Source organism: Alternaria atra (genome assembly GCF_907166805.1).
Source record: "Alternaria atra isolate CS162 genome assembly, contig: 21, whole genome shotgun sequence".
Taxonomy (NCBI): domain Eukaryota; kingdom Fungi; phylum Ascomycota; class Dothideomycetes; order Pleosporales; family Pleosporaceae; genus Alternaria; species Alternaria atra.
This window is the reverse complement of record NW_025091319.1, coordinates 4,085,313-4,111,178: the sequence shown is the minus strand read 5'-3', so window position 1 is coordinate 4,111,178 and position 25,866 is coordinate 4,085,313. Positions and strand designations below refer to the sequence as shown.

At 50.8% G+C, this 25,866-nt stretch overlaps 14 protein-coding genes across 14 annotated transcripts; 6 read left to right on the top strand and 8 right to left on the bottom strand.

Annotated features, from left to right (window-relative positions):
• Positions 1-77: 77 nt before the first annotated feature.
• On the top strand, positions 78-4,315 carry ALTATR162_LOCUS1796 (uncharacterized protein; the record flags this gene model as incomplete). Its single annotated transcript, XM_043309394.1, has 8 exons — positions 78-197; positions 283-363; positions 426-686; positions 746-1,159; positions 1,204-1,423; positions 3,839-4,052; positions 4,097-4,107; positions 4,161-4,315. 8 exons carry the CDS (start codon positions 78-80, stop codon positions 4,313-4,315), a joined length of 1,476 nt encoding a protein of 491 aa, XP_043165329.1.
• Positions 4,316-4,322: 7 nt separating this feature from the next.
• Positions 4,323-5,703, bottom strand: ALTATR162_LOCUS1795 (uncharacterized protein; the record flags this gene model as incomplete). Its single annotated transcript, XM_043309393.1, has 3 exons — positions 4,323-4,387; positions 4,437-5,010; positions 5,404-5,703. The coding sequence occupies 3 exons, from the start codon at positions 5,701-5,703 to the stop codon at positions 4,323-4,325; spliced, it is 939 nt and encodes a 312-aa protein (XP_043165328.1).
• A 365-nt stretch (positions 5,704-6,068) lies between these two features.
• Positions 6,069-6,941, top strand: ALTATR162_LOCUS1794 (uncharacterized protein; the record flags this gene model as incomplete). The annotated part of the gene is made up of 4 exons (XM_043309392.1): positions 6,069-6,142; positions 6,195-6,580; positions 6,629-6,834; positions 6,888-6,941. 4 exons carry the CDS (start codon positions 6,069-6,071, stop codon positions 6,939-6,941), a joined length of 720 nt encoding a protein of 239 aa, XP_043165327.1.
• A 78-nt stretch (positions 6,942-7,019) lies between these two features.
• ALTATR162_LOCUS1793 (uncharacterized protein) lies at positions 7,020-7,827 on the bottom strand (the record flags this gene model as incomplete). Its single annotated transcript, XM_043309391.1, has 2 exons — positions 7,020-7,071; positions 7,136-7,827. The coding sequence occupies 2 exons, from the start codon at positions 7,825-7,827 to the stop codon at positions 7,020-7,022; spliced, it is 744 nt and encodes a 247-aa protein (XP_043165326.1).
• Positions 7,828-8,130: 303 nt separating this feature from the next.
• ALTATR162_LOCUS1792 (uncharacterized protein) lies at positions 8,131-8,913 on the top strand (the record flags this gene model as incomplete). The annotated part of the gene is made up of 1 exon (XM_043309390.1): positions 8,131-8,913. The coding sequence occupies one exon, from the start codon at positions 8,131-8,133 to the stop codon at positions 8,911-8,913; it is 783 nt and encodes a 260-aa protein (XP_043165325.1).
• Positions 8,914-9,007: 94 nt separating this feature from the next.
• On the bottom strand, positions 9,008-10,035 carry ALTATR162_LOCUS1791 (uncharacterized protein; the record flags this gene model as incomplete). The annotated part of the gene is made up of 2 exons (XM_043309389.1): positions 9,008-9,246; positions 9,300-10,035. 2 exons carry the CDS (start codon positions 10,033-10,035, stop codon positions 9,008-9,010), a joined length of 975 nt encoding a protein of 324 aa, XP_043165324.1.
• A 624-nt stretch (positions 10,036-10,659) lies between these two features.
• Positions 10,660-11,537, bottom strand: ALTATR162_LOCUS1790 (uncharacterized protein; the record flags this gene model as incomplete). Its single annotated transcript, XM_043309388.1, has 2 exons — positions 10,660-11,157; positions 11,250-11,537. The coding sequence occupies 2 exons, from the start codon at positions 11,535-11,537 to the stop codon at positions 10,660-10,662; spliced, it is 786 nt and encodes a 261-aa protein (XP_043165323.1).
• Positions 11,538-12,245: 708 nt separating this feature from the next.
• Positions 12,246-12,879, bottom strand: ALTATR162_LOCUS1789 (uncharacterized protein; the record flags this gene model as incomplete). Its single annotated transcript, XM_043309387.1, has 2 exons — positions 12,246-12,542; positions 12,601-12,879. 2 exons carry the CDS (start codon positions 12,877-12,879, stop codon positions 12,246-12,248), a joined length of 576 nt encoding a protein of 191 aa, XP_043165322.1.
• Positions 12,880-13,391: 512 nt separating this feature from the next.
• On the top strand, positions 13,392-14,351 carry ALTATR162_LOCUS1788 (uncharacterized protein; the record flags this gene model as incomplete). The annotated part of the gene is made up of 4 exons (XM_043309386.1): positions 13,392-13,807; positions 13,863-13,993; positions 14,056-14,181; positions 14,248-14,351. The coding sequence occupies 4 exons, from the start codon at positions 13,392-13,394 to the stop codon at positions 14,349-14,351; spliced, it is 777 nt and encodes a 258-aa protein (XP_043165321.1).
• A 794-nt stretch (positions 14,352-15,145) lies between these two features.
• Positions 15,146-16,881, bottom strand: ALTATR162_LOCUS1787 (uncharacterized protein; the record flags this gene model as incomplete). Its single annotated transcript, XM_043309385.1, has 3 exons — positions 15,146-16,502; positions 16,554-16,733; positions 16,775-16,881. 3 exons carry the CDS (start codon positions 16,879-16,881, stop codon positions 15,146-15,148), a joined length of 1,644 nt encoding a protein of 547 aa, XP_043165320.1.
• A 653-nt stretch (positions 16,882-17,534) lies between these two features.
• ALTATR162_LOCUS1786 (uncharacterized protein) lies at positions 17,535-19,496 on the top strand (the record flags this gene model as incomplete). Its single annotated transcript, XM_043309384.1, has 1 exon — positions 17,535-19,496. One exon carries the CDS (start codon positions 17,535-17,537, stop codon positions 19,494-19,496), a length of 1,962 nt encoding a protein of 653 aa, XP_043165319.1.
• Positions 19,497-19,700: 204 nt separating this feature from the next.
• On the bottom strand, positions 19,701-19,997 carry ALTATR162_LOCUS1785 (uncharacterized protein; the record flags this gene model as incomplete). The annotated part of the gene is made up of 1 exon (XM_043309383.1): positions 19,701-19,997. The coding sequence occupies one exon, from the start codon at positions 19,995-19,997 to the stop codon at positions 19,701-19,703; it is 297 nt and encodes a 98-aa protein (XP_043165318.1).
• Positions 19,998-21,370: 1,373 nt separating this feature from the next.
• ALTATR162_LOCUS1784 (uncharacterized protein) lies at positions 21,371-23,085 on the top strand (the record flags this gene model as incomplete). Its single annotated transcript, XM_043309382.1, has 4 exons — positions 21,371-21,632; positions 21,698-22,019; positions 22,084-22,235; positions 22,286-23,085. The coding sequence occupies 4 exons, from the start codon at positions 21,371-21,373 to the stop codon at positions 23,083-23,085; spliced, it is 1,536 nt and encodes a 511-aa protein (XP_043165317.1).
• A 266-nt stretch (positions 23,086-23,351) lies between these two features.
• ALTATR162_LOCUS1783 (uncharacterized protein) lies at positions 23,352-25,236 on the bottom strand (the record flags this gene model as incomplete). Its single annotated transcript, XM_043309381.1, has 2 exons — positions 23,352-25,123; positions 25,176-25,236. The coding sequence occupies 2 exons, from the start codon at positions 25,234-25,236 to the stop codon at positions 23,352-23,354; spliced, it is 1,833 nt and encodes a 610-aa protein (XP_043165316.1).
• Between the last annotated feature and the right edge of the window lie 630 nt (positions 25,237-25,866).

Sequence of the window (25,866 nt, the reverse complement as noted above, 5' to 3'; positions counted from 1 at the left end):
GCTTCTCTGTCCCAGCGCCCAGCTTTTTCACGTGCCATTGCTTCTCTGGGAAGCTTCTGCCATTGATGCTCGCAGCCATGCCTCCGTCGCGCGCAGCACCGCTGACGAGCTCCTTCTCCGTCAGCGACGAGAGCAATGTCGTTGTTTGCCCGCTGCGCAACCATGACAGCTCCGCCTGTCGCAAGCGCTGCACTGGCGTAAGTTTTCGCCATCCTTCTTTCACGTCATAGCAAGCGTCAAGGCTTCAGAGCTCCCAGGTGCAGACTAACACACCATGCGTAGGAGAAGCGTTTTCGGTCCATGCAGGAGCACATCCGCCGTGCCCATCCGGAGCACTACATTTCCAAGTTGCCGGCAACTGAGGTAGGCTTTTCCATGACCAACACTATGCAAACCTCTTGCTGACGCGGCATTCCTACTCGTAGGAGAGCTTCATGTTGATGGTCAACACACCACCACAAGAAAGACGCCCGCCTCCACCGGCAACAACCTCAGCAGCACCCCAGCAGACGTACGATTATGGCGGCAACGAACACAATTCCTTCTTCGAGACCGACTTCGGTACCAACCATGTTCGCACATCGGACGAGATGCGCCGACCGTCGCTCTTACCCGCTGCAACCGCTGCAGCTGCCCTGGCCTCGTTACACAACCATCGTGCCGAGTACGACTGGGACTCAGATCCGGTATGAAGCCGCTGTGCAGCTTCCCTGCATAAGGCCAAGCTAACAACTGCTGTGAACAGGACGCGGCATCCGACCCAGACTCAAAGAATTATAGACCTCGCGCACGATTCGCTCCTACCACCATAGAACAACACATCAATGCCGAAGAACCTTACTATACTTCTACCTCTATACAGCAAGAATTGCTACCTTCCTCCCTCGCACGTTCGCCTCCCGGGCGCTCCTCAACGCTGCCACCAGGCGCCCACTCTCTCAAACCAAACAGACCTCGCAAGTCATCTATAGGTCAGAATGCTCGTCGGGGAAAACATGAGCGGCAGAAGTCCAAGGACTATTCCCGCAGGCTGAGCTACGACAGGAAGGCTTACTCAGCTGAGCCGGCAACAGCTGCGGCTATCATGGGCAAACGATGGGAAGACTTGATTGATGCCGCAGCTTCAGCCACAGAAGAGGACAGTCGAGATCTTACACCGGTTGGTATCACACGCTACTATACCACGTCGTCTAACATGAACAGGTGCCACAATCGCCAAATCAATCCCCTCACATGATGAACAACCGAACCTCTCTACCTCCCTTCAACTTTGCTTCACAACTTCAGTCATACACCGCATCACCATTGAACAACGCCTTGACGCCTCCACCCCCGGATATGTCGGATCTCCAGCCTTTCCCTTCCGTCGAGTCCTCCATTGAATCAGCCATGTCCGGCCAAACTTTCCATATGCCTTCCCAAGGTCTGTCCGATTCTTCTCCTAGCTCTCTTTTCCCAGTGCAAATATACTGCGCTGCATGCCGGAAATTATCCATATTGCGAGACAGCTATGCATGTTCCGAATGCATCTGCGGCCTGTGTCAAGAGTGCGTAGATGTACTTGTTAGTGAGCACAATCGTGGTCGGGTGCCGACGTGTCCGCGATGCAGCACTATTGGAGCCAAGTTCAAACCTTTCCAACTCGATATAAGATGAAGCAAGGCTATCCATGGCGTTTTGGGCATTACATCATAGTAAGGCGTTTGTTTTGCGTACCCCAGACTTTCCCTTGGCCTTGTGCCTGTTTCCGGCCCGTTTGCAACTATAGTTAGCTCCACGAGCCACATGGGCGTTCAAATATTTCGTTTTGGGTGGCTCGTTCTGGATAGACTGCTCGAAAAGCAAGTCGGAGTTTTGATTTGGTCGTCATGAGGAGCCCAATTGGGTATCACTCCCTCACAAAGAGGTCGCAGAGATAGATTTACCTGCGAATACAATTCCTAGGTGTACTTACGCCTCATATGTTTCCATCTTCGACGCTCGAGTTTACTGCTGCACTAATCGTCCCTTTCAGCGCACATTGCGCATTTCATTCCGCCTTTGATTCCGCACTCTCGTTGATAGCGTCCTAGGTATCAGCATCAATAGAGCTTGTGAGAGCATTTTCTGGGACCGATTCGGCACCAGTTCGGCAGGGGGAACATGCGGTGAATGAACCACAGTTTGGTTGAAGAATCGGTGGACGTCAGAGGTGTCAGCTGGTGGAGCCTTGGAGACTCCCGTCATTACCGGGCGCAACACTACCGGTACGCGAACCGACTGTTTCCCACCTGATTCAAGCCTTGAGCGGTCTAGATGACCCGGACTTTTCGATTACGAAAGAACACGAAGTGGAGATTACAAACTACCTCAACAGTTGAACCGGGGGAGTTTTCCACGGGGTGGAGGACGGAAAATGTCTATTTTGGCAGTCATTGCTGCAGGGACTGGAGCGATGTGGATAATTGGGTATGAGAGATGGCATCGGTTCCGGAAAGTCAACGGACGTGGCGCCGATGTTACGATGCAAAGGGGGCCGCGGAGGAGCAGTGGCCAACTTAACTTGTAAGGACGACTAGATATGTTTCGTTCTGTATTCCTGTACCGAGCGCGTCGATACATCTCATCATCGATTGTCGTTAGACCCAGGCTCGTGCAGATCTGGAGGGTTGGTGCGAGCGAGGGCACAGCAGAAGGTTGGCCGGGTGAAATGGACTCGTGACACCTTTGGGAGGGTTGGATGCAAACGTCTCATGACTGCCTCGACATTGTTTCCTGCTGTCAACATCCTTTCGCCTGCGCCCGTTTTGCTCAGATACGCCAATCACAATAGCAGTAGAACCATCGCAGCAGATTAAAGCCGGCAAAGCACATATGGCGGTGTAGTCCGTAACTGTCCGTTTTCGCCAGCGGAAAAAAAAGCCAAGCCTTTCTCCTTTTACCCCGCTGTATAGCCAATCGCTTTACCTGACCGTAACAACACAACATGTCCAGCTCCAGTTCTAACGCCAGTTGTTTCCGGGCACCCTTCGGCGCTGGGCATAGGAGTGCACTTCTCTGATCGGCATTGCATGAAGCTTGTTCGCAATTAGATAATCTATCCAAGAGAGGCTCATAACGTCTTTCCCATATCAGCGAAAACAAATGCCCATAGTCGCCTCGGGAATACCCAGCTACCATGGGACTCCCTCGCTACTACGTAGGTTTGGGCCAGGAACAGACACGGTGTTATGGCGATCGGCAATAGCTAGCGCAGGGTCTGGCCTTGCATCCTCAACCCAGGTACCCACATACTACGAATATGCCGGTCTAGACGCACACTCGTTTTATGGTTTGCATGGAACCTGTGGTTTGAAACTACTGCGGGTGTTTATTGATAGTTGGGTCGTTGCGGCTATGGGAGTTGCGTGGATTGGGTATAGCCCGGGGTGGCGCCCGGCCCCCTGACGTGGTGTGCTGGGGCTGTGGGCTGCATTGGGATTGCGGTTATGCGCTGGGTATGTGAGTGTGTGTGTGGTGGGGGAAAGGGTATTTAGAGTGGTCGTGTGCCTCGCATTTGTTGGCGCATTTTCCGTTGGGATATTACTACTGTTTGTTTGTCGATATACTATCGTTGTTGCTTCCTTTTCGCCAACAACTTACACTGGCTTACACATCGATTGGATACATGCAAATACTCGGGCCTCGATATCACTACTACCATCTACCAACCACTTGACATACCAAACAACTGCGATCATCAACTTCAACAAAACTTACTACGAATATCTACGACAATCGTTCAACATGCCTATCTTTCGTACCCTGACTACCAAACTCAAAACCTCTCTGTCTCCTTCCTCTCCGGATTCTTCACCAGACCAATCACCTACCTCGCCGCAAGTATCTTCTTTTGAAAAGATCAACGGACGCAAAGAAGGGGGCGTTGGCGGAGCTGTGAAAAGGCCTGAAGTGCAAGCTAGAGTTGACTCGTACATGTCGCAAGCAAGCAATGCGAGCAACGAGAGTGTAGAAGAGAAGAAACAGCGAAGGATGAGTCGATTCAGGGAAGAACTAGACTTTGAGGCTGAGGAGTGAATGAGGGTATGAGGACATGAGGAAGCAAAGAGGATTGTAGTATTCTCAAAGGTATGTTGTTGTCATTGATCTTCTCTGAGATGAGGTACTAATCCCAAGTCAAGCTTACGCTGCTTCCGAGTCTGCTGTACCCTCCGCATTGCCGTCACTTTGTACTGGTGTGCCTGTCCTGCTCGCACTACCACTCTTTGGCGGACCTCTAGGCGGACCGCCAACCTTGGGAGGCGGAGGCACGCCACTGCCTTTCTTTGGTGCATAGTCCTGCTCTAGACTCTTCTGCTCGCCTTCTTTGAAGTAGTCGTCCAGCCCACCACCGCCACCACCCGCGGGGCTAGCTACATGGTGCGCTCTGCCTTTCCTCTTCGGAGGGGGCGCCGTACCCTGAGGCGGCGGAGATTTCGACGGTAGCGCCATGTTCGCCGGTACAAACAACTCCGCCGGTGCACCTTGGGGCTGAGCGGCAGGAAAATCAATGGAGCCAGTCAAAGGGCGTTTCTCGTCGAACGAAGTAGCCCCGCTAGCATCGCCCGTGGAGAAGAACGTCTCCCCAGGCGCTGGCGGCGGCTCGTCCAACCCCGCTGGGATGCGATGCAAAGCGCCAAAGCCCAAAACACAACCCAACGCACCCTCACCGCCCCAGTTGCGCGTTGGCGTAATGGTAACAGGCCGGGTGACGTTGTATTCGTGGTTGTACACGTATAGTCTCAACGGTCTGTTCAGGAAGTCTTCAACAAGCTCACCCAAGCCGGACTCGCCGCGCACAAGCCCTTCAGGGCTGCCAATGACGTAGTCACCGTAGGGAAGCAACCCCGCGGCGTCGGCGGGCGAGTTGGGAGCCACGTCTAGGATGTGCCAGACGTCTTCTGCAATGGAAAGTGGAGACCATTGCAGGGAGATGCCTAGTGTAGGCTGGTCGGCGGGAATTTGTAGATAGACTTCCCGGATCTTTTGGCCCTGTAGAGGGTGTTAGATACGTAAATATTAAATGAGATGACCATGCAAAATCAATCATGAAGACTAGTTTGTGTTTTTGGTGTTGTGAAATGAGAAAGTGAGTAAAGCTTGATCGCATGCATCGTGATACGCAAAAGGGCAATCCCAACCTACCTTTGCGCTAAATACACCCAGACTAATCGTTGTGCCAGCACAGTTCCGCACCTCTGTCGCGAAGAGGCTTGGGTCAGGATTATCCTAATCACAAAGTCAGTACGACATCCACGTATTCCACTTATTGCCAGCCGTCCCACGTCCCTCTTACAACTCTTCACACCATTTCGCGGGCTTTCAACTTCTCGGCTCTCTTATTTCGCGTGCTGCTGCCTCTCAATCAGGTGGGATTGTACATACAATAGTTCGCCCATTGATTCCAATGACGAAATCAAACCACGGCTCCAGAGGGACTTCTAAATTGGCATTCCTCAGCACCTGAAATCCGTATGCGCCATTGGTAGCAGACTGCTGCTCTTCGTTGAGAGGTGCGGCGTCTAATCGCGATATGAAGCGATTCAGCGCTCCGAACATGGACATTATGAGAGGCTGTGACGTTGATGTTTCCTCTGAAGAGTTGTTATATGAAGACGATGAAAGAGAAGTTGTGGTGGTGGAGATGTCGTTGTTGATGACTTGGAGGTTTTGGAAGGTGGCCATAGCTCAGGATCTGCGGCGCGCTAGTGGGCGCAGCTGCAGTAAGGATGGCGATGTGCCTGTACTGGAATTGAGATGAGCCGTTCTAGCCCAAGACTCGAGTCCAAATTAGCATTCTCTTCCTTTGTATTGTCTGCAGTCAGTCAAACGTATATATTCTGTCACGTATAGCGACCGAATTCTTGACCAGGCAGTTGCGTTGGTCCAGACTAACCCGAACCAGGTAACGCGTATCAGGATTGCTCTCACTCATCTATACTGTTTGCTTGCTTTCATCATCAACATATCTTCTTAACTGGTGTTCTTTGCCTGCAAGGTTCGGGAGACACACTACCTTCAGGAAGACATACATCGTGCTCACTATAGTCATGAGTGAAAACCCGGATGAGAAAGGCGTAGACCAGTGGTCGCGTGTCGAACAATTCCCTGAACACTTGAAGAAGTATAGCTCATCTTCTACCATTTTCGCGAAGCCTGGCGGCTAACATTGGTAGGTACTGGCACCAACGATTCAAGATCTGGGAAAAGTACGACCAAGGCATATGGATGACAGAAGACGCGTGGTTCGGTGTGACACCAGAACCCATAGCCAACAAAATTGCAGCCCACATCTCAGAGTCAGCGCCCAAGGACAAGACTGTCATTGTCGATGCATTTGCCGGTGTCGGTGGTAACGCCATAGCACTAGCGCGTTCAGGCCGTTGGGAGCGCGTCTTCGCTATCGAGAAAGACGCCAAGACCCTGAAGTGTGCAAAGCACAACGCCGAGATCTATGGTGTGAGCAACAAGATCTTCTGGCTCAACGCAGATTGCTTCACGGCCATCAATAGATTCTCTGGTCAGAGCAATGTCGTCGTGTTCGCTAGCCCGCCATGGGGAGGTTCGTATGACCAATACACCGTCATCTGAAATATGCTGATCGAGATAGGAACCGAATACGGAGCGGAAGATGTCTTCGACCTGAGTAAGATGGAGCCGTACAACCTGGAAACGCTCTACAAAAGCTTCACGAGGATAAGCAAAGAAGTTGTTCTGTATCTGCCGAGAACGTCGGATCTCAATCAGATCGCGAGATATGGGCAAGATGGAAAAAAGCTAGAGGTTGCACATTACACTTTGATGGGCGCTAGTAAGGTATGATACAGCTAATATCGCCATGAAGCTGAATACGTGCTAATGTTGCGCAGGCACTTTGTGTGTATTTCGGCAACTTCGACTTTGAGATGGAGCAGGAATCATAATCAGTAGGCGCGAATCAGAACACGGTTGTCACCAGTTCCACACCTGACGATATCATATGGGTTGTATTGTTCTTCATCTTAGTCCATCTCAGGTATCACCTTCTCCAACCAAGCACACAAGTCTCGAAGCCTGTAGTTGTGGAGATACGAAGTTAGTGTATGTCTCATGTGCATTTCGTACAGTCACAACTTACTCAGCCGCGCCCATTACATGCCCCATTCCTTCATATTCCTTTACTGTCACCTTCTCTTCCTCGATACCAAGTTTACATAACCCTTCGTAACACATACGATGATACCGCTTCGGCACCAGTCTGTCGCCTGTTCCTCTTGCCAGAAATATCTCGCTGTTTGCACTCACCTCTTTCGGCAATCCGGACCGCTCTCTCAGCTTAGGTATTTGATCTGCCAGCGGGAGATATCCGGACAATCCAACCAATCCTCCAAGCTTTGCAGTGTACTTTGATACCAGGCCAGTCAAGAGTGCCATAGCATGGCCTTGCGAGAAACCTCCCAGGATGATTCGATCCGTCGGAATGCCCTGTTTAACCAGATCATCGACCAGTGTCGTAATGTAAGATACTGTAGCCATCATACCCTCTTCGTCTTCGTCATCTTCGAGCTCGGGTCGGGATGGCGGGTAAGGAGAGAGGCGTGTGGGGATATACCAGGCTGTGGTTGCTAGGTCGTGGTTTTCTAGAGCGTTGGGAATGACCCAAGACATGTACGGTAGTTTGCCCGCGGACTGAAATTGGTTGGCGACGTTTTCTAGCCCTTCGGCTTCGTCACCGAGGCCATGGATGAAGATGAAGGCGGCGGACTTGGTGATGTCGCTCGGTGGAGACGTGGGTGGGATTATAATAGGTGGTTTCCTTTCGGTCGTCATGCTTGATAAGTGATTTGCAGGTGGGATTGTCCCATCAAATGGCTATTATATTTCTACGGGACTTTATATATAATACCCAAGTAGATGGTAGCCGAGGATAGCATGTTCTCAAATACATCTTCGAAGATCACGGCTAACGTCCGATAAGATGATGACGAGGTCGGAAGCAGTCCAAATAATGTACGTACCCCGCATTGATCATGCAGGTACGGCGCCTGGACTTTGGACGCGTCGGCATGTGATCCATAATTTCCACACCTCCGAACTCTCCGCAGCATTACCTCCCACGCTCCACCATCTACAATGCCGCACGTCGAAGTGCTCCCAAACTCCACGGCGACCGTCGCGCCGGGATGGACGTATGTCGTCGATACGGGCTATGACCCCTCCAAAGTCGCCATCAACCCCAAGAACAAGAAGCGCGCCGCAGCAGCAACGCCAGGCGGTCAGCGTGCCGAAAATGAGCTATCAGCACGACAACAGACGGCTATAGCGCGACGCATAGCAGAACTAGAGCGCGACAACGACCCCAAACAGCTCATTACGATACCTGGAAAGCCGAGCGTGCCGAAAACGCAGAATGCAAGGAGGATCATACAGTATCAGCGGCAGATCAAGCATTGGCTTGACGACGAAGAGGCACAATTAGGACAAGCAACGACCACATCAAGAGGGAGTGTGTCTCAGCCCACAGGAGGAAGGGGAGCAACACAAGCGTCCCGAAGGCAGAGTGCATTCACTTCCGTGCCCGCGACGCCTATGGAAGCAACACCAGGACCCGCAGCGATTACACAAACCCCATCGCGACTCGAAGACGCAAATGCAGATGATGCGTTACTCTCCATCGACGACTCTATACCTGCGCCACTGAACCCCGCTGAGCTCGAAGCTCTACTTGCCGCACCACCGCTTTCGTACGCTGCAAGCCATGCGGCGCCTCCTCCAGCTGGCGGTCCACCGCAGAGACAGTTTTGCGATAATTGCGGATATTGGGGACAGATCAAGTGTCGTAAGTGTGGAGCACGGGTGTGTGGATTGGAATGTAAAGACGCGCATGAGGCTACAAGGTGCTTGAAGTGGGCATGAGGACAGACAGCAACCGAACGTGACATTTGCATGGCGTTGGGATGCTTTATTGATACCCCATACTTTTCGAACCATCTACAAAGCAGTTTCTTGCTCAGTATACAAATTCTTCTCCAACAAGCTTCTCGCTCAGCTTCCAAAGCTTCTCTGGGTCTTCCGGGTTCTTCGCTGTTGGCTGCACCTCCTGTGGCGCCACATTTCCATTGTCAAGGAAGGCGCCGTTGTAGTTGTCCAATCTTGTGTCGAAGGCAGCCACAACGTGGGTAGCCGCACATTCGTCGAGAGACTTAATGTCAAACTCACGTGTCCAGCCAATCTCTTTATCCTTGGCCACTGTGCGCTTGTCAGCAACTCGTTCGTTTCAGCTCTCCACGTCTACTACGTACCCACACTCTTCATGTCTTCATCATCGAACTTCTCAGCGAGAGACGTCCCCAGTGTTACTCCCGGGTGCAGGCTAAACGCTTTCAGTCCTTTCAGACCCAGTTTCTTTGCCAGCGCATATGAAAACAAGATATTCGCCGTCTTACTCTGGCCATACGCTTCCCATTGATCGTAGACCTTGCCATCCTGGAAATTCGGGTCCTCAAAACGCACGCCGCTGAAGCGATGGCCGTCACTAGCCACATTGACAACTCTTGGTGCTTTGGAAGCAAGGAGTTTGGGCATGATGAGATTGGTAAAGAGGAAATGCCCGATGTGGTTGCATCCGAATTGGTTTTCGATGCCTTCGGCTGTGGTACGGTAGGAGCCTTTCATTATGCCTGCTGAGTTGACGAGGACATCGATGTGGGACTCTGGGTATGCTAGGACTTCTTTCGCGGCTTCGCGGATCTGCTTTTGTGATGCAAGATCGAGGGCTAGAATACGCACTTCGACGTTGGCGCTCGCTGGGTTGGATTTAATCTTGTTGGCCGTGGCTTGGACTTTGGATGCCGAGCGGCCAGCGAGGATCAGGAGAGCGGGTTGGTGTTTTGCAATCTCTTCTACAAAAGTTGCTCCTAGGCCACCCTGCGTCACGCCGGTAGTCAAGACGATCTTGCCAGCTACGTTGGATGCATTATCCGCTGCGATGGTCGAGGCAAGCGCATTTTGGCGGCTGTAAGGTAGTGGTGAAGCCATAACAGTACAGACAGTAGATGATATATCTATGAACTTCTTGCAATTGTAGGCCAGATAATTGATGTTGTAAATGTTGTTACTAGTTCTGCATTCATTGAAAGACACCTTCCTTGTATGCATCAACGATCAGTGACCTACCGAAGGTTTATGTTCCTTCGGGGGAACGGCTAATATCGATACAGACGTGTACCCACGTAAGTGCTGTCAATACGATTGCCTGGAGCTTAACTCCGTCCGCCGTAAGTCCGTTTCTCAACTCAGGATCCGATGTTTGTCGGAACACGAATCATGCATATAGTATTGTCAAAACAATCTGGGGATTGTGAAGGGCTTTGGGATTTTTTGACTGCGAGATGGCGTAGTCATATGTGGCGGCGAGGGTCGTGATGTAGTGGTATTGAGAATGTAGGATATGACAGGTGACGTCATGGTCGACATGTTTCATCCATTGCCCATTACGCAATTTCTCGCCCTTTGACAGCGATGCTCATATCGAATTGCTACTGTAAAGACAAATCAACCCTTCAGACTAGTCATGCTACTCGCGTGTCAGACAAATGGACTCTCAGGTTTCAGTATTACTTTACGGCCTGCTCTTCTATGCTATTTCCATACCAACTTCACCTACATCTCCATACTCTTATGATGTACACTCTCCTCCCGATCTTTAAGTCCTAATAGTACTGGAAACATGGTAAACGCAAAGCCTGTTGCAACTGCAAAGTACACCACTATTGCTACACCATCCATCCCCTGCTCTTTCTGGGTCTCTAGCCGGTCCTTCCAAACATCCCATACATATGCCGACATGCCTGCTACGAAGCTTGCTACGGCCAAGCTGATCAGTTCGTAGGGAGCTTCGACTAACGTTAGAGACGTCAGAGAGCTTTGCCATACAAGACGCTCTCGGGCATTGTGGTACTGGATGCCGTTGGAGAGCCATCTCCGAAAGGATTTCGCGTCGCGGATGACGCCAACTTCGCGTTGCTGGATGAGAGTGAAGAATGTTGCGAGGAGGGACAGCATAGTGCTAACGATGAAGCATGCGCGTGCGACGAATGTCGTCTTTTCCAAAACGGGGAGAGAAAGCGCCTGGAGAGCTAGGGTTGCTAAGAGGGCACCCTTGAAGTATCGGTATCAGCTTTGAGCACATTTGTTGCTGAGCTGCTCACTCAGTTGGTCCTCATGTCTTAATTCTAGACAGGTGTACATACCACCAGCGTGACTAGTTTGAACTGCTTCAACTTCGTGTCCCGCATCTCAAGTACTTTCTCATCTTTTTCGTTGTTGATCAAATTCTCCAGCACTTCCAAATCTTTACAGTCGAAAAGAAGCCATATACGCCACATATACCACCGTCCATATCGCGCGCGTGCATACTCGTTGTCCATCCATTCTCGAAGGGGCTGGAAGCCATTGACAACATAGCGTGGTGCGAGCAGAGCCCGTGCAGCCGTTCGTGCAGGGGTGCCTAATGCACTGAAAACCTCTGCTCCGGACATTCGACGGATTGTAGGGAGGATGAAGTGGATGCCGGCATGCTAAATATCAAAATTACTAGAATACGTTTTTATCCAGATAGCTGAGGAGTCGACAAGGGGGTATCGGGACTAATCGATTTCTCGGGGAAGGCGTCGGCCCCCAGTCTCAACGTCGCGCTATCCTTTGGGCTATCATTGGCCAGGGATGGCAACCTTGCATGACTTGATTCAATGAAACGCCATGGGGGCGAACGTGGGCGGTAACACAAAGTGATGGAGAACAGGTAGCCATGTAGTACGGCTGGATCTGAGGCATGTATACCCGTCATGCCTCTGCATCGTTACGTCTTTATTCACCAGTCCATCCACAATGCTCAGATACGCAAGTATTTCGCTGCAACCACGCTTATATTTCTTGTTCGTAGCGCCGTTCCACAACCAGCGAGGGACGCTAGGGGAATGTGTCCACTACAACACAAACATTACGACGTAGATCGATAGGGTTGAGAGTTAACTCATTGGTTGGAGGGAGCTTACACCAGCAGTCGTGATTATGTTCCTGACCTACAAGACGATTAGCCAGTGGGCACGATAGAGTGTTTGACATGTTCTGAAGTTGCGTACGGTGGCATGCATTGTGGAAGCGATCTAGGTTATAACTACCAATGCATGCGTTTATGGCTCGCTTTCCTGTCTCTTTCTCTCCCTCAACACATAATAGGGCCGTGACTATGCAGTGCCTGAAGCCTTTGCCTTTTCCTGTTCTTCGAGCTTTCTTCGTGCCGCCAGGATCATCTCCTCTCGCCGTCTTTGCAGGTTTGCTTGCCTCTCACTCTTGTCTGCGCTCCACGACTTCGCCTTTGGTTGCTCTTCCTGTACCGGCTGCGAGACCTGACTAAGTTTCGAAGATAAATTGTATCGTGTTATCAGATCTGGATGCGCGGGTCTTGATGGGGCTGGGGCTGCTCGCGCCGGTGTAGGTGCAGCTCGTGGCGCAAGTGTTGGTATTTGGAAGGACGCCGGTGCCTATATATGTGTTAGCATACGTCAACAGCATCAACAAAGCTCCGGGTGCGAGTCCTACAGTGTCTAAACCCCTCGCACTCAATGCCCTCTCAGTCGTCGCGGCGACGTTACCGCCATTTCTTTGTAGGTCCCATGCGATATCCCGCCTGCTCAACTGCGGCAGCATCTCAGCGACTTGGTCAATCTGCGCAGGGTTGATGCGGACTGCAGCGCGGTTTGCCGCCGCTCGCGTGCCTGGAGCCGCCGCCGTAGGCTTTTTTAAGTACCATCGTACAGCAAGGAACGTGACGACGATGAAAACGATGACTTGGGGTACGTTGATGCTCTGCTCCGCCATGACTCTAGTCGCGGTATGAGTTGGGGCTCGTTGAGTCGATGCGCTTGGATTGCGAGTGTACCGAGGTGCGGCGTAGAGTGCGTTTGTAACAGTCGAGACCTGCAAACGGATACCAATGCGGTGAATGTGTCAAGCGACGATGCTGTAGATCACTCGTTGTATTGAACCTTGGGGGAAAACGCGACAACGATATGACCGAGTTTATTGGCAGTGTTCTGTCAAGTTGGAGTAAAGTCGATATGTTTCGGACGAGCCTCGGCGATCGTGAATCTCGGAAAGGCTAAGGTACAACCGCCCTTACCCCTTGTTGTCCACTCTTGCGACCCACGAGTTCCCCCTTCTCCACACTCTGCCTGAACCCTTCTTTCACCTATGTCGGTACCGGCCATTGCCTAGGCCTACACTCATTTCCGACGACGTTTGCTTGAATATGTTATGACGTTTGCTTGCTTTGAGATACCCCCAATCGTCACGTTAGATTATATGTACGCTACGCGCTTTGAGATACAACCATGAATACCCCAGTGATACCACGGAAGCCGCTTCCAGAACCGGCACAGGCGTACTTCAATGATGCGAGTGATTCCAATGCTACGCGCGGGTCGCAATGGGCAGCACCTTCACCTCCGGGTCAACAGACGAAAGACGCCAATATCACCGCCTTCCCACGTGAAGTACCCGCACCTGACGATGAGCCCATTCAAACAGCGAAGCGCCATGGACTCGGATTTGGTGTCTTTGCTGGTATAAAAACAAGCGCTTTTGGCTCGACACTCTATCATCACTTCAACAACTTGCTCCCGCCACACCAAAGATACTTCAACAACCACATCAACCGCCGTACACTACTCATCATGATCGGCATCACCTTTGCTTCCCTTCTGGCTCTCATCATCGGTCTCGCAGCAGGCTTGTCCATTGGCTCCAAGTACGTTGCTTGTGCTTTGCCTATCTTCCATAGCCTATACTAACCACCACCATAGCAACAACGCCCTACCTTCACCTGTGGGAGCCCAGACCAGCGGTGATATGACCTTCTACAACCCCGCCCTGGGTGCTTGTGGCAATAGCCATGGGGACGGCGATGCTGTTATGGCTATCTCCCACGGCATCTGTCAGTGATACTCTTCCCAAGCTTCTAGTGAGACATACACTGACATCGCATGCCAACACTAGGGGACAAGAACCAGGTCGGCACCAACCCCAACACCAATCCCCTCTGTGGCAAGAAGATTCGAGCTCATCGCGTGGATGAGAGGACCGGAAGGGACACTAGCATCGTTGTCACTATCGTCGACAGGTGTAAGTACTCCAGATGGCATATTCCATCTAACACCACGTCAAATTACCGTTGCTGATTCAGTCAAGGCGGTGCATGCGATCACGATGACATCGACGTCAGCCCCGCCATATTCAACAAGCTCGCTGACCCAGCCAAGGGCAGGGTCAACGTGGAGTGGTCCTGGGTATGAGCGCCGTGACTTCTCCGTCGGTACATAGTCATGACTTAGGTTTGAGTCGACTGTGACACATTGCGACATTCTATATTACTCACCAACTGGTGCGGCATATATCTGCTTCTCAATTCCACTTATGCCTCACTCTACTTCTACTCGCCGCTTGATACTTAAATCCATACAATAACTTCCAACCTTCCGACAACGTACACTAAACTCGACACCGCAGTGGCTTTGGTCGTACTGTGCGTAGATACTTGTGTCTTGCAAGTCAAAGAGAGAAGCTTTTTCTGAATCTTCGACAAGCGACTGAGTCTCGAAGATAGGCAATCCTATCCCTAAAACGGCAGACGACACACACTAATCGCGCAGCTCTGGCGGAGGCTTTGAAAGATTACCACCACTCAGATCGCATCTTCCACTAATACGATCACAATCCTACACGGCAGCCTCTCCTGAGACTCGAGCTTCAGCTCCACATCTTGGGAAAAAGCTACCACGTACTCCTGTCAACTCCTTTCTCGGAACATCACCTCTTAGTCTCTCGAAAGATAAACCATTTGACCAAATCTGATCCAAATCACGTGTACGACTCCCCTATTGCACCAGAAGCTGTAGGTAAATATACGCTTACGTGGAGATGGTTAAAGGATGACGAGGTTGCCGAAGGAGTTTAGAATTCAGTCATTTCTCTTTTCTAGCTCAAAGGGAATTTGTGGGCGGTAATCAACTGAGCTGGCTTCTATGCTTAAATTGAAATGTGTGGGGATGTGGTATGAATCTATCGATATCAATTCACATATCGAAGACTATCCAATGCTCCAGTGCTTTTGAATGATTTCGTTAGGCAAAACACCAGGATTGTTCCTCATCACGTAGACTTTCAGAGGTCCGCCTTTTTCGTCGTGTACCAACACGCCGGCTCGGTTCTGTAACCCCTGCGTGACACTCTTGATCTCTGTTAACAGACTAACCATTTTACGCAGCCTGTCCTGATTGGCTTCCTCCCATCGCGGGAAACCGGACTTGGCATGATTGATGTCAACTGAGTGTACCTTGCCCTTGTCATGGTTGCCGTTCATGAAGTAGGGTGTGCGGCCGAACCAAAGCTGCGGTAGCGCTTCGTTAAGACGTGCGAGCTTCTTAGCTTTGATTTCAGCGAGTTTAGAAGGGTCAACGAAAACTCCTTTCTCAACAACTCTGGTAGGCTTATTGGCGGCGGGTTTTCGACTCTTGGATTGAGTTGGCGGCGAGTCTACCATATTCAACTGCGCTAAAGCATTGGTTACAACGCCAATGGTTTCTTCGGTAGGATGTCTGGACTCAGAGTCGAGGACGGCATCAGGGTCATCGTAATATGCGTCAACTTCGAATCGGACAACACAGTCCAGAGGGCCAATGTGGTACCGGATGACCCTATGATGGCTACTAGAGTTTCCCATCTCATCATCAGGCTCTGTAAAGGTCTTCTCGAAACTATGTCCATAGCCTGCATTAGATGAACCATGGATTATTTGCTGAGCATTCCTTTCTTTGCGGTTGATCACAAGCGTTTTGCCAATCATATGTAAGCCCATACAGAAGGCGTCCAGCTTCTTCCCAGCCGAGAAGTCGAGAAGTTTGCGCAGACTGTTGCGGTTGACAATAATGTCGACTTCGTCTAGTAGGGTATTTGGTTTCATCACAGCGAGGGCGGCGAAGGCGGGTTCAAAAGGAAATGTGGGCACGCGAGAAGCGTTTTGATCGATGAACTGTCGCCCGGTATCCTGAGCCAGAGTAATCGGCAATGCGGGAGGGTTCCATCTGGGAGGCGCGCCGGGAACGTAGATGGCTCCATCATTCTGCCAGTTATAACTGCACAAGGTCTCGAAACCACACTCAGAGGATACCTCGGTCCTGTCTGGCTCCAGTGATTTTGCTTCTATCGCACGTATAGGCAGCCCAATGGTATCCCGGAACATCCATGATGTTTTCCAAGAGAGTGCCTTAGGTAAGTACCGTGTCTGTTGGGTTGGCGCCGGATCTGACGAAATTTCCTTGCCTTGATTCGATTGCGAAAGTGTTGGCTTGATTGATGATGCTCTGGATGGCGATGCCGCCAATGGTGTTGTCTTTATCGATGGTACCTCCGCGGTTGCAGCTTCTGCTTTTTTTCTTGCACGTCCGCTACGAGTGAAGTGAGTTTGAGTTCAGAAGAGTGTGGTAATGCCTACTCACGCCTTCGTAGGACGCGGCTTGCGTTTCTTCAGCTGTAAAGCATTGTCACCCTTTAACCCAGCATTCTCCGCTGCTATGGGTTGAGGCATATTCTTGACACCCGTCTTCTGGGCCTCAGAGTTCGTGCTCAATGCGCCTGACGCTACCGGCGCAGCAGCAGCAATGAGATTATGGCGTTGGCTGAGTTTTTATCAGCTATCCGTACACGCATGTAAATGAACTTTTCAGCGCAATACTTGCCGCTTTCTGTCACGCCAGTTTGTCTTCGTTTGAGTGACCTCTGTACCTGACTTTGCATGCCCGATATTTGCTGGAGTTCTGCTAGCATTGTCCGTATTTGAATTGGCAGCTTCTTTCGGCAAGGTAGGCTGCGACATGTCCCAGTTGGCGTACCGTCTGGTCATTAACTTTACGGCAACTTAAGAAGAGTATCAGAGCGGGGTAGTTGCTGCGCGTATCAGGCTCTATTTGTACAACCTGACTTGGAGGTTGTCAAGCCTATCCGTTGTCAAAACTCAGTTGAATTGGCTGAGTGAAGGTGAAGAAGATGCGTGTAGCATGTCGGATGCATGCATCGGAAAACCATGGTCGATAGCCTGCACATCGGAAGCACAACTCGACCTGCATGTCGGTGGACCAATCGACATGTGTTATATAGCATCGATGCCATAAGAGGCGATGGAGCTCGCAGATGGTGTTCGCGAGAGGTGCCGTGGTGCAGGTCTCACGTGCGCAGGCGATGATGATTGGCAGGGTCTGGACCGATACGGCGGTTACGCGTCATGTCTCTCGAAGTCGGAAGCATCCTTTGAACTTCCTGGACGCACACGACCACCTCTCGGCTTCATGCTTTACATTTACACTTCTCATCCCCCTTTACTGCTTGTAATGTCTAGTTAATTTCTACACACGTCTCTCCGCTGGCCGTTTTCTTATGCTTGGCAAACCTCCTTCGCCGCAGCGTTAGGCGCTCCATATCCAATGTCGACCGTCTTCGCCTCCCTTGTACGGCCGCCAAAGTTGCGACGCGCCTCCACGAACACACAGCCCGCGATCCAACCTCCGCCCTCGATTGACAGTCATGGCCTCGACGAACCTGATCTCCGTGACCTCAATGCCGCCCTGCAAGCGCTCACGGACATCTTCCCAGACATCCAGCCCGAGGTTTTTCGAGAGATGCTCTCTACCTTTAGCGAAGAGAGCAGACTTCAAGTCGTTACCGAGACACTTCTGAAGCATGGTGACAAATACGTGCGGGGACGGTACAGGATGCCAGCCGAGCAGGAAGAGCAGCGGGAGACGGCGCAAAAATATAAATACCGGAAGGAAGATGCTCCAAAGGATACCCGAGGCATACCGCTTGCAGTAGAAGAGAAGTTCCGGTCACGAAGATATAAGGAGGCTGCAAAAGAAGCACTATATCAGGAATTCAAGGGCCTGAGCCACTCGACCATCAAGGCGGTACTGGCTGAATACAATTACAGCTATACACATGCACGTCCGACGCTGCTGGAACTTTCAACTCGAAGCTGGAGGTCCAGTATTACCAACTTCTTAATGCGGCGGAAGGCGCCGACCGCGAATGACCATCCACTGGTCATATGGACCCCCGCCGATGAGAGGCTGAACCGCCCACCCATGCCACTTCTCGTAAAGACAAGGAGTGACGAGCTGAATCAGGAGCTTTACAATGCTCTGATAGTACCGGAACATGAGAAACACCGGAAAGCGCAGTTACGGCAGGACTTTGACTTGGCCGTGCAATGGAATGAGGAGGAGGCTGAGCGAGAGGGCGAAATGTACGATTGTGAATGCTGCTTCATACCCAACACGCTTCAGCAAATGTCGACATGCGATATCGACGGTCACTACATCTGCTTCCGTTGCATACGGCATGCCATCAACGCTGCACTCTATGATCAGGGCTGGGCACGCAACATCAACACTGACCTGTGTACCCTGAAATGCATAGCGCCTATGACTGGTGGATCCGAAGAGTGCCGTGGTTGCATCCCCTTTAGCTTTGTCAAGCGTGCACTCTTGGAAGAGCAAGATGGAAAGGACAACCTTACCAAACTCAACGAGCGCTTCGCTAGCGATGCGCTTACGAGATCTCAGCTTCCACTTGTACAATGTCCTTTCTGCTCGTACGCTGAACTGGATGACCTCGCCCTTCCAGATACCAATCTCTTCGCCAGCCTCCGTTTTAAATCCCGCCCACTTATACTTGCTTCCCTAGCATCCATCCCCGTTTTCGAATTGCTCTGTTTCCAAGCTACGCAAGCCATTCTCTTCGCCCTCATCCTCATCTATACATTTGTCACCATCACATTTCGCTTACCCGTCATCGCACCCTTCCGATCCGCCCTTAGGCGTGTTCACCTAAAGCGTCGCGGTCTTCGATTTCAATGTCTCTCTCCGAGTTGCGGCCGTACATCCTGCCTCTCGTGCTCCCTTCCTTGGCACGACCCACACACATGTTTTTCCTCTCAGCTCACATCTCTCCGTCTTACACTCGAACGTGCTACCACAGACGCCGTCAAACGCACCTGTCCTCAATGCAACCTAGGTTTCGTCAAGTCCGAAGGCTGCAATAAGCTCGTTTGTCTGTGCGGGTACAGCATGTGCTACATCTGCCGACAAGGTCTGGCGAATGAGGGGTATCAACACTTCTGCGGACACTTTCGTGAAAGACCTGGGCAGCCTTGCGGCGAGTGCAACAAGTGCGATCTGTATCGTGTTGAGGACGAGGAGAGAGTTGTCAAGAGGGCCAAAGACAGGGCTGAGGCAGAGTGGTGGGAAGCGCAGGGCGAAGGTGCGAAAGAAGGGCTACAAAAGGAAGTCGATAAGAAGGAGGGCCCCGTGGTGAAGGGGGTAGCGGGGCTGAGGAGAGGAAGCTGGGAGGGCTGGATCGAAGGGGTGTTGGATAGTGTGCTTGTTTAATTCTTTGCTGAGTTGGCGTTCAGACACGGCAACAGATTGTCAGAGAAAGATTGATACCCAAAATTCTTGATTGTGCAGCGTTATTTGCAGACGCTCTTCTAGTCGCAACTCTATTTCTCGCTCTCTGTAGTGATTCTTGAGGCATAGTCTCATGTTTGAACGTCTTAGTCGAGTTTTTTTCAACCAGAGCAGATACACCTCCATTCACTGCTCCACTTCTTGATCCATCGGAGTGCCTTCTTCCATCCTAATAACCTCTGCCCACGAGAAGACGTCTTCTTGATTCTTGACATTGACCGTTGCGTGGACCTTCATGCCTTCTTCTTTGATCTTGACAACTCGCACCACTTCGTCCTCACTGCGGAGATGTTGGAGCAAATCATGGGCAGCACTGTTGGCGGAGACGACATCGTTGTAGATCTTTGGGCGGATACTCTTGGTAAGCTTGGTCTTGTCGAAGTTGTAGTTTTGGATGTGGATCTGGTATTGCGGCTGAGACATCTTGTTAGCGGAGGCCCTTAGGGTGTACATGGATGGTCGGCGGAGGTATTTAGTCGGGTTGCTTTGGCGAAGTGAAGTCGAGGGAAACAATAGGGAAGTGATATATAAGAAGGAAGGGTCCGCGGTAAGATTAGATACAAAGCATAGTTGCCTAGGTATGTTATTCACTGTTGACGTACACGCGTATGAGCAGCATGCACAACCGGTCACTGTTCGTAGAACAGCACGCGCTCAGTACGAAATGATGCACCAGCCACGAGAGCTGTTGAACTCGATCAGAATTGAACAACGATAATCACTTCTGATTCTAGCTGTTGCTTAGAATAGCCATCAGGACTGAAGCCTATTGGGAAGCCTGCTAAATGAGCACAAAGTGGTTGAGCGATCTTCGATGATAAAATAAACTTGATTATGATTCCACTGTTCCGTAAAATAGTCATTGCACTATTTCCACAGACGAATACCATGAGTAGGGAGACGCCCTTTAATCAATACTGGAGCATAGTGGAACAGATAAATGAAGTGATAGAGTTTGCTGTGTCACTGTTTGCGCTACAGTGAGGTCGCATAGCTCTTACCAACTCATCTTCAACTTGTAAGTAGTTTTGTCCGCAATTTTTGGTACGTTCCCCTGTTTCCTAATCTTGGCCATCCAAGCGAAACACTTAATTTACACTAGAGATCCAAAGATGCATTAAGCTTCCTATAGCGGCCATGGAGAGATCGTAGAAGATCCATGATCTGGAAAGCGATAAAGGCAAGTACGTTCTTGCTTAGCATCTTTTCCAACAGTGCTTATTTCCGAACTTTCGCCATTACCCATTGCAGTTGCTAAGCATACAATCTACGCAGTTGCTTGCGACGCCGACTACCCCTCCTCAGGGTCCAACACACCACCTTCCTAACCCCACCTAGCGCCCCGCAAGCGAGCGAGGAGTGTTATCAACCGCGATCATATCTTCACTGACATCATCACGTCTACACATTATCAATCTGCTATCGTAGACTGCGCTCTTGGCTGTTCCTCGGAAAGAAAGATCTCACTATGCCTACTTCGATGAAGGTGACAGATATGGGGTCTTTGGCGCGTTCATCGGCTTGTCGGGACAAGGATTGTGATAAGGGATGTTGGTCGGGAGAAACGATGTTTGGCTGATGTTGAGGGGGTGGGCGTGATCTTCGATAGATGTGCCTTGATAGGTAATGTTGTATGCCGGTTGCTAGGTCGGCATGCGTGTGAGAGGCGACACGGCAATGCGGGTGTTGGGATGGCAGCATACTGAGCTGGTTACATATATCATGTCACATCGAACTATACATATTGAATGCTCCAAGAAGCCTAAACCTTCCATCTCCTTTCCAATACCAGCAGAATGAGCGTCCCGGAGAAAGAGGTGGTCCACGAATCGAAATCGGGCAATACATCTCCATCGCCACCGCATTCGGACATCGAAATCGGTATCGTCGAAGAGCCATCCAAGAACGGCGATGAAGCACTCAAGTTCCTCAAATCGGCACACGATGTTGGGACTCTCACGCCTGAGGATGAGCGAAGGCTTGTGCGAAAGATCGATTGGATGATCATGCCGTTAATGTGGTGTTGCTACTGCTTGCAGTATTTGGACAAAACACTGGGTATGTCAGTTCTATAATATTACGTTGGTGGGATTCAACCGAACATACTGATGGTTTCATACTAGTAAACTACGCGGCAGTGATGGGCCTATACGAGGATGCAAACATAAGCACGTCGCAGTTCTCTAATCTCGCCCTTTTCTTCTACGTCTCTTACCTCGCGCTCGAATTCCCGCATGGTTATGGCATGCAACGTCTCCCTACAGCCAAGTACCTTGGCGCAGCCGTCATTCTCTGGGGTCTCGTCACAGCACTCACATGCGTGTGCAAGAACTACGGCGCTCTAGTGGCTACACGCGTTTTGTTGGGCTGCTTTGAGTCGGCTGTTGCACCCAGCTTGATTCTGATAACTTCGATGTGGTACAAGAAGAACGAACAACCCTTGAGGTAAGTTGTGACTGTACCAAATCCATGTGAGACGTGAACTGACTTCATACCTCCACATCTACAGAACTGGCATCTGGTATCTAGGGGTGGGGACAGGAACGATGATAGGAAGCTTGATCAGTTTCGGGTTTCAACACTACGACAGTGACACCTTCACTAGTTGGCAGATCATGTTCCTCGTAGTAGGTCTAATTACAGTTACTGTTGGTATAACTGGTATGTTTACTCCTCATCTTCGACTTCAGATATAGTACTGACCTAGGTAGTGGTGTTGTTCCTTCCCGATAACCCCATGTCCTCTCGTCTCACCCCGGCGGAGAAGGTATGGGCTATCGAACGCCTGCGCGAGAACCAAACCGGTATCGAGAACACGCATTTCAAGTTTCATCAAGTGATCGACTGCTTCAAAGACCCGCAGACTTGGATGCTATCGATCATCACCATATCATCGAACGTACCAAACGGCGCAGTATCTTCCTACCAAGCCACGCTTATCAAGTCATTCGGCTTTAATCCCAAGACTACAGCATTGCTGCAACTGCCTTCAGGCGCCGTCAGCATTATCTCCATTCTCATCGCCACATACCTTGCCGGCCGCTTCGACCAACGCGCATTAAATGTCGTATCTCTGCTCGTACCCGGTGCGCTTGGCGGCTGTCTCATGGCCTTCCTTCCTGGTGAATCCAAAGCCGGAAAACTCATTGGAAACTACCTTACCAACTGTATCGGTGCCAGCTTACCACTTCTATATTCCTGGGTCTCTGCCAATGTCGCCGGCCACACGAAGAAAGTGACCATGAACGCTATCTTGCTCATGTCATTCTGTTTAGGGAATATTATCGGGCCATTGACTTTTCGGCAAGATGACTCACCGGATTTTGTACCAGCGAAGATTACTATCGTTGTTACTTGTGCGTTCGCTGCGGCCATGGCGTTGGTTTTGAGAGCGTACTATATGTGGGAGAATAAGAAGAGGGACCGAGAGGATGATGGTAGGCATGTGGAGAATGAAGAGTTTCTTGATTTGACGGATCGGGAGAATAAGCGGTTCAGATATAGGCTATAGGTCGTTACCAAGAGGCATAGCATGTCAAAACTTATCCTCTCATCTCATGCGGCATGTATGACAGACCCTCCTCAAATTCAACTTTCTTCACTCAAGGCGATCAAGTAATTTACATACATTATGGTTGCATTTCTGAGGAAATGCTGGTACAAACACGGACGTTCTTCCTACAGCCAAAATGATCGATAAATCTGGCTCGCAATTTGCGAGATGCATGAGATTTACAATTCTGTCATCGCTAAATACAAATTAGAACATTCCTACCCCTATGGTGTACTAGCACCGCCCCTCAATTCGCTGATGATAATATCTGCCGCCTTCTCGCCAATAACAAGGGCCGTATTATTAGTGTTTCCACCCACGTTCTCAGGAGGAATGCTCAAATCCGCAATCTTCAAACCCTTGACACCATACACGTTCAATGAAGCATCAACGACACCATCCTTCTCTCTTGGCGCCATCTTGCACGTGCCAAGGGAATGCCACGTTGTGTTGACATTCTCACGTAGCCATTGCTCAATAGCAGCATCGTCTTCCTTGCTGTAGACAAGATCTTTGACATCTTCCAAAGGCCCATCAACATTCTCTTGTAAAGCAACAGCGGAATCGGAAGCAAACTTGGGATGACCCGCAGCCAGTTCCCCGCGGTAGAATTTTGTCCGCCGCAGGATCTCGCGCTGCTTCTTGTACGCCCAGATTTGTTTCTTGAGGTCGATATCGTCCTTGTCGTTGAAGAAGCCCACATCGAAGTCTAGTGCGTCGTCGTGCTTGGGGCCTGTGATGTGCATATGTCCGCGCGAGTAGGGGTATGCAGTGTAGTTACCTGCTGTGACGTACTGGCCTGCTGGTATGCTCGCTGGGTCACCCAGGAAGCACGATACCAGACCACACAGCATCAACGGACGGTTCGGCGCATCTTTAAAGTCGCGGTTCCATGCTTGCTGGAATTCTGGTCCGAGAGAGGCGACTTCGTCTTCAGTAGGACGAAGCTTGGAAGATATGTCGATGCCATTCCAGCCTAGCATGGGGTCTTTATTCTTCATCATCTCGGCGACGTCGGCACGTCCGCTCAGAATACCGTCGATAGTTTGGTCGGGTGCGAGAGCAGTCTTGTACGGGTAGAGAAGGAGGTGATGGTCTTGGTAGTCCTTTCCTACGCCTGGTAGCTCTTCCACGAGCGGAACACCAGCACGTTCGAGCACCTCCTTAGAGCCCACACCTGAGCGCTCGAGTACTGGTGGAGTACCGCAGGCCCCACACGTAACGACGACCAGCTTGCGAGCGCGGACTTGCTTGACAGGGTGCATGCTCAAGCCGATGATGGCTTGGAACTCGGGGTTTGGTGTATATTCGACGCCGGTTGCACGTTTGTTGTCGTCAAAAAGTACACGTACTACTTTCGATTCCACGAGAACGTGAAGATTCGAGTACTTCTCATCCTCCAGTTTCGGGTGGAGGTATGTGTGTGCGGTATCCTGGCGTTTGCCTTCGGGTGAAACGTAACGTTGCCATCGCGCAATGCCGTTGTTATCGTCCAAGTTCTGCAAGTCTTCGATCTCAGGGTAGCCGACCTTCTCAGCTGCGCTTATGAAGTCATCTTCCGCGGCTTTTGCCCGGTAGCCTCCGTCTGAGACATGGATAGGTCCATTATGACCGTGGTGCTCCTTAGCTCCCGGTCCATGGTAGGTCTCTAGCTTTTTCAGATGCGGCCACATCTCCTCAGCTGACCAGCCGGGTGTGTCCCAGCTATCGAAATCTGATCTTTGTGCTCGTGTGTACATCATGAAATTAATAGAACTACCTCCACCCAACGTACCACCGCATGGTACGATGGGCTCGCGATCTGCGAGCTGTTTCGACTTGTTTCCTTTGTAAAAGAGAGCAGTCTTCGTGGCGGGTAGTAGATTCTGTAGGTAGAAAACGGGATTGACGATGCTGGCGACATCTTTGTTGTTTGCGCCACCTTCGATTACAAGGATAGAGAGGGATGGATCATCTTCCGCGAGCCGACCAGCTATAATGCATCCCGCTGTTCCACCTATGCAAGATACTATCAGTGGGGGAACAGTTAGGCGTAGAGTATGTCGTACCTCCGGCTATAATGATGTCTACCTCATCAATGTTATCCGCAAGCTTATTGTAGATACCCATGGTGAAAGAGTTTTGTGACTTGGAAAGCCTTTGAAAAGATGCTCAATATCAAAAGGCAGAACAATTGCAGAGAGTGAACTTGAAGAGCCCTACAAGGCGTTTAAGTAAGCCTGCATTGTTCTTCCGCCCCTTGGAATTAGACTTCGGCCATTTGGGTTCCATCGCAAACAAGTTCAGTGGATGTCATAGGTCTTTCAACAACATGAGTACCCCACTACCCCATCTTGTGCTCCTTTCGGCTTGGCGTCGGTTTCGCGAGCGGGCCTTTTCCGCGATCTAGATGGTGATACCAGAGCCTAGGGAGACGCCACGAGCCATTAGCACTAACATCGATTGAATGATCCGCTATGCCATCCACTCACGACAGTCCTTCGTGTTTGCGCTATCGGGGATAGTGTTGCAAACAACACATCAGCTGCCCTCCCCCGCAATGTGGCCCGTACCCTAAGGTCGATCACTCGCGTTTGTCCGAGAACCGCGGATAACGATTTTGGAATCCTAGGACATGGAAGGGCATAAGCTAGAAAACTGCACTACGCATTGGCTATGAACCTGAAGTTGCTGGTTGTGATGTCAATATCGTAGTTGTGAAACTCAGAGAACGGAGCAGGAGTGGAAACGAAAGGGTTG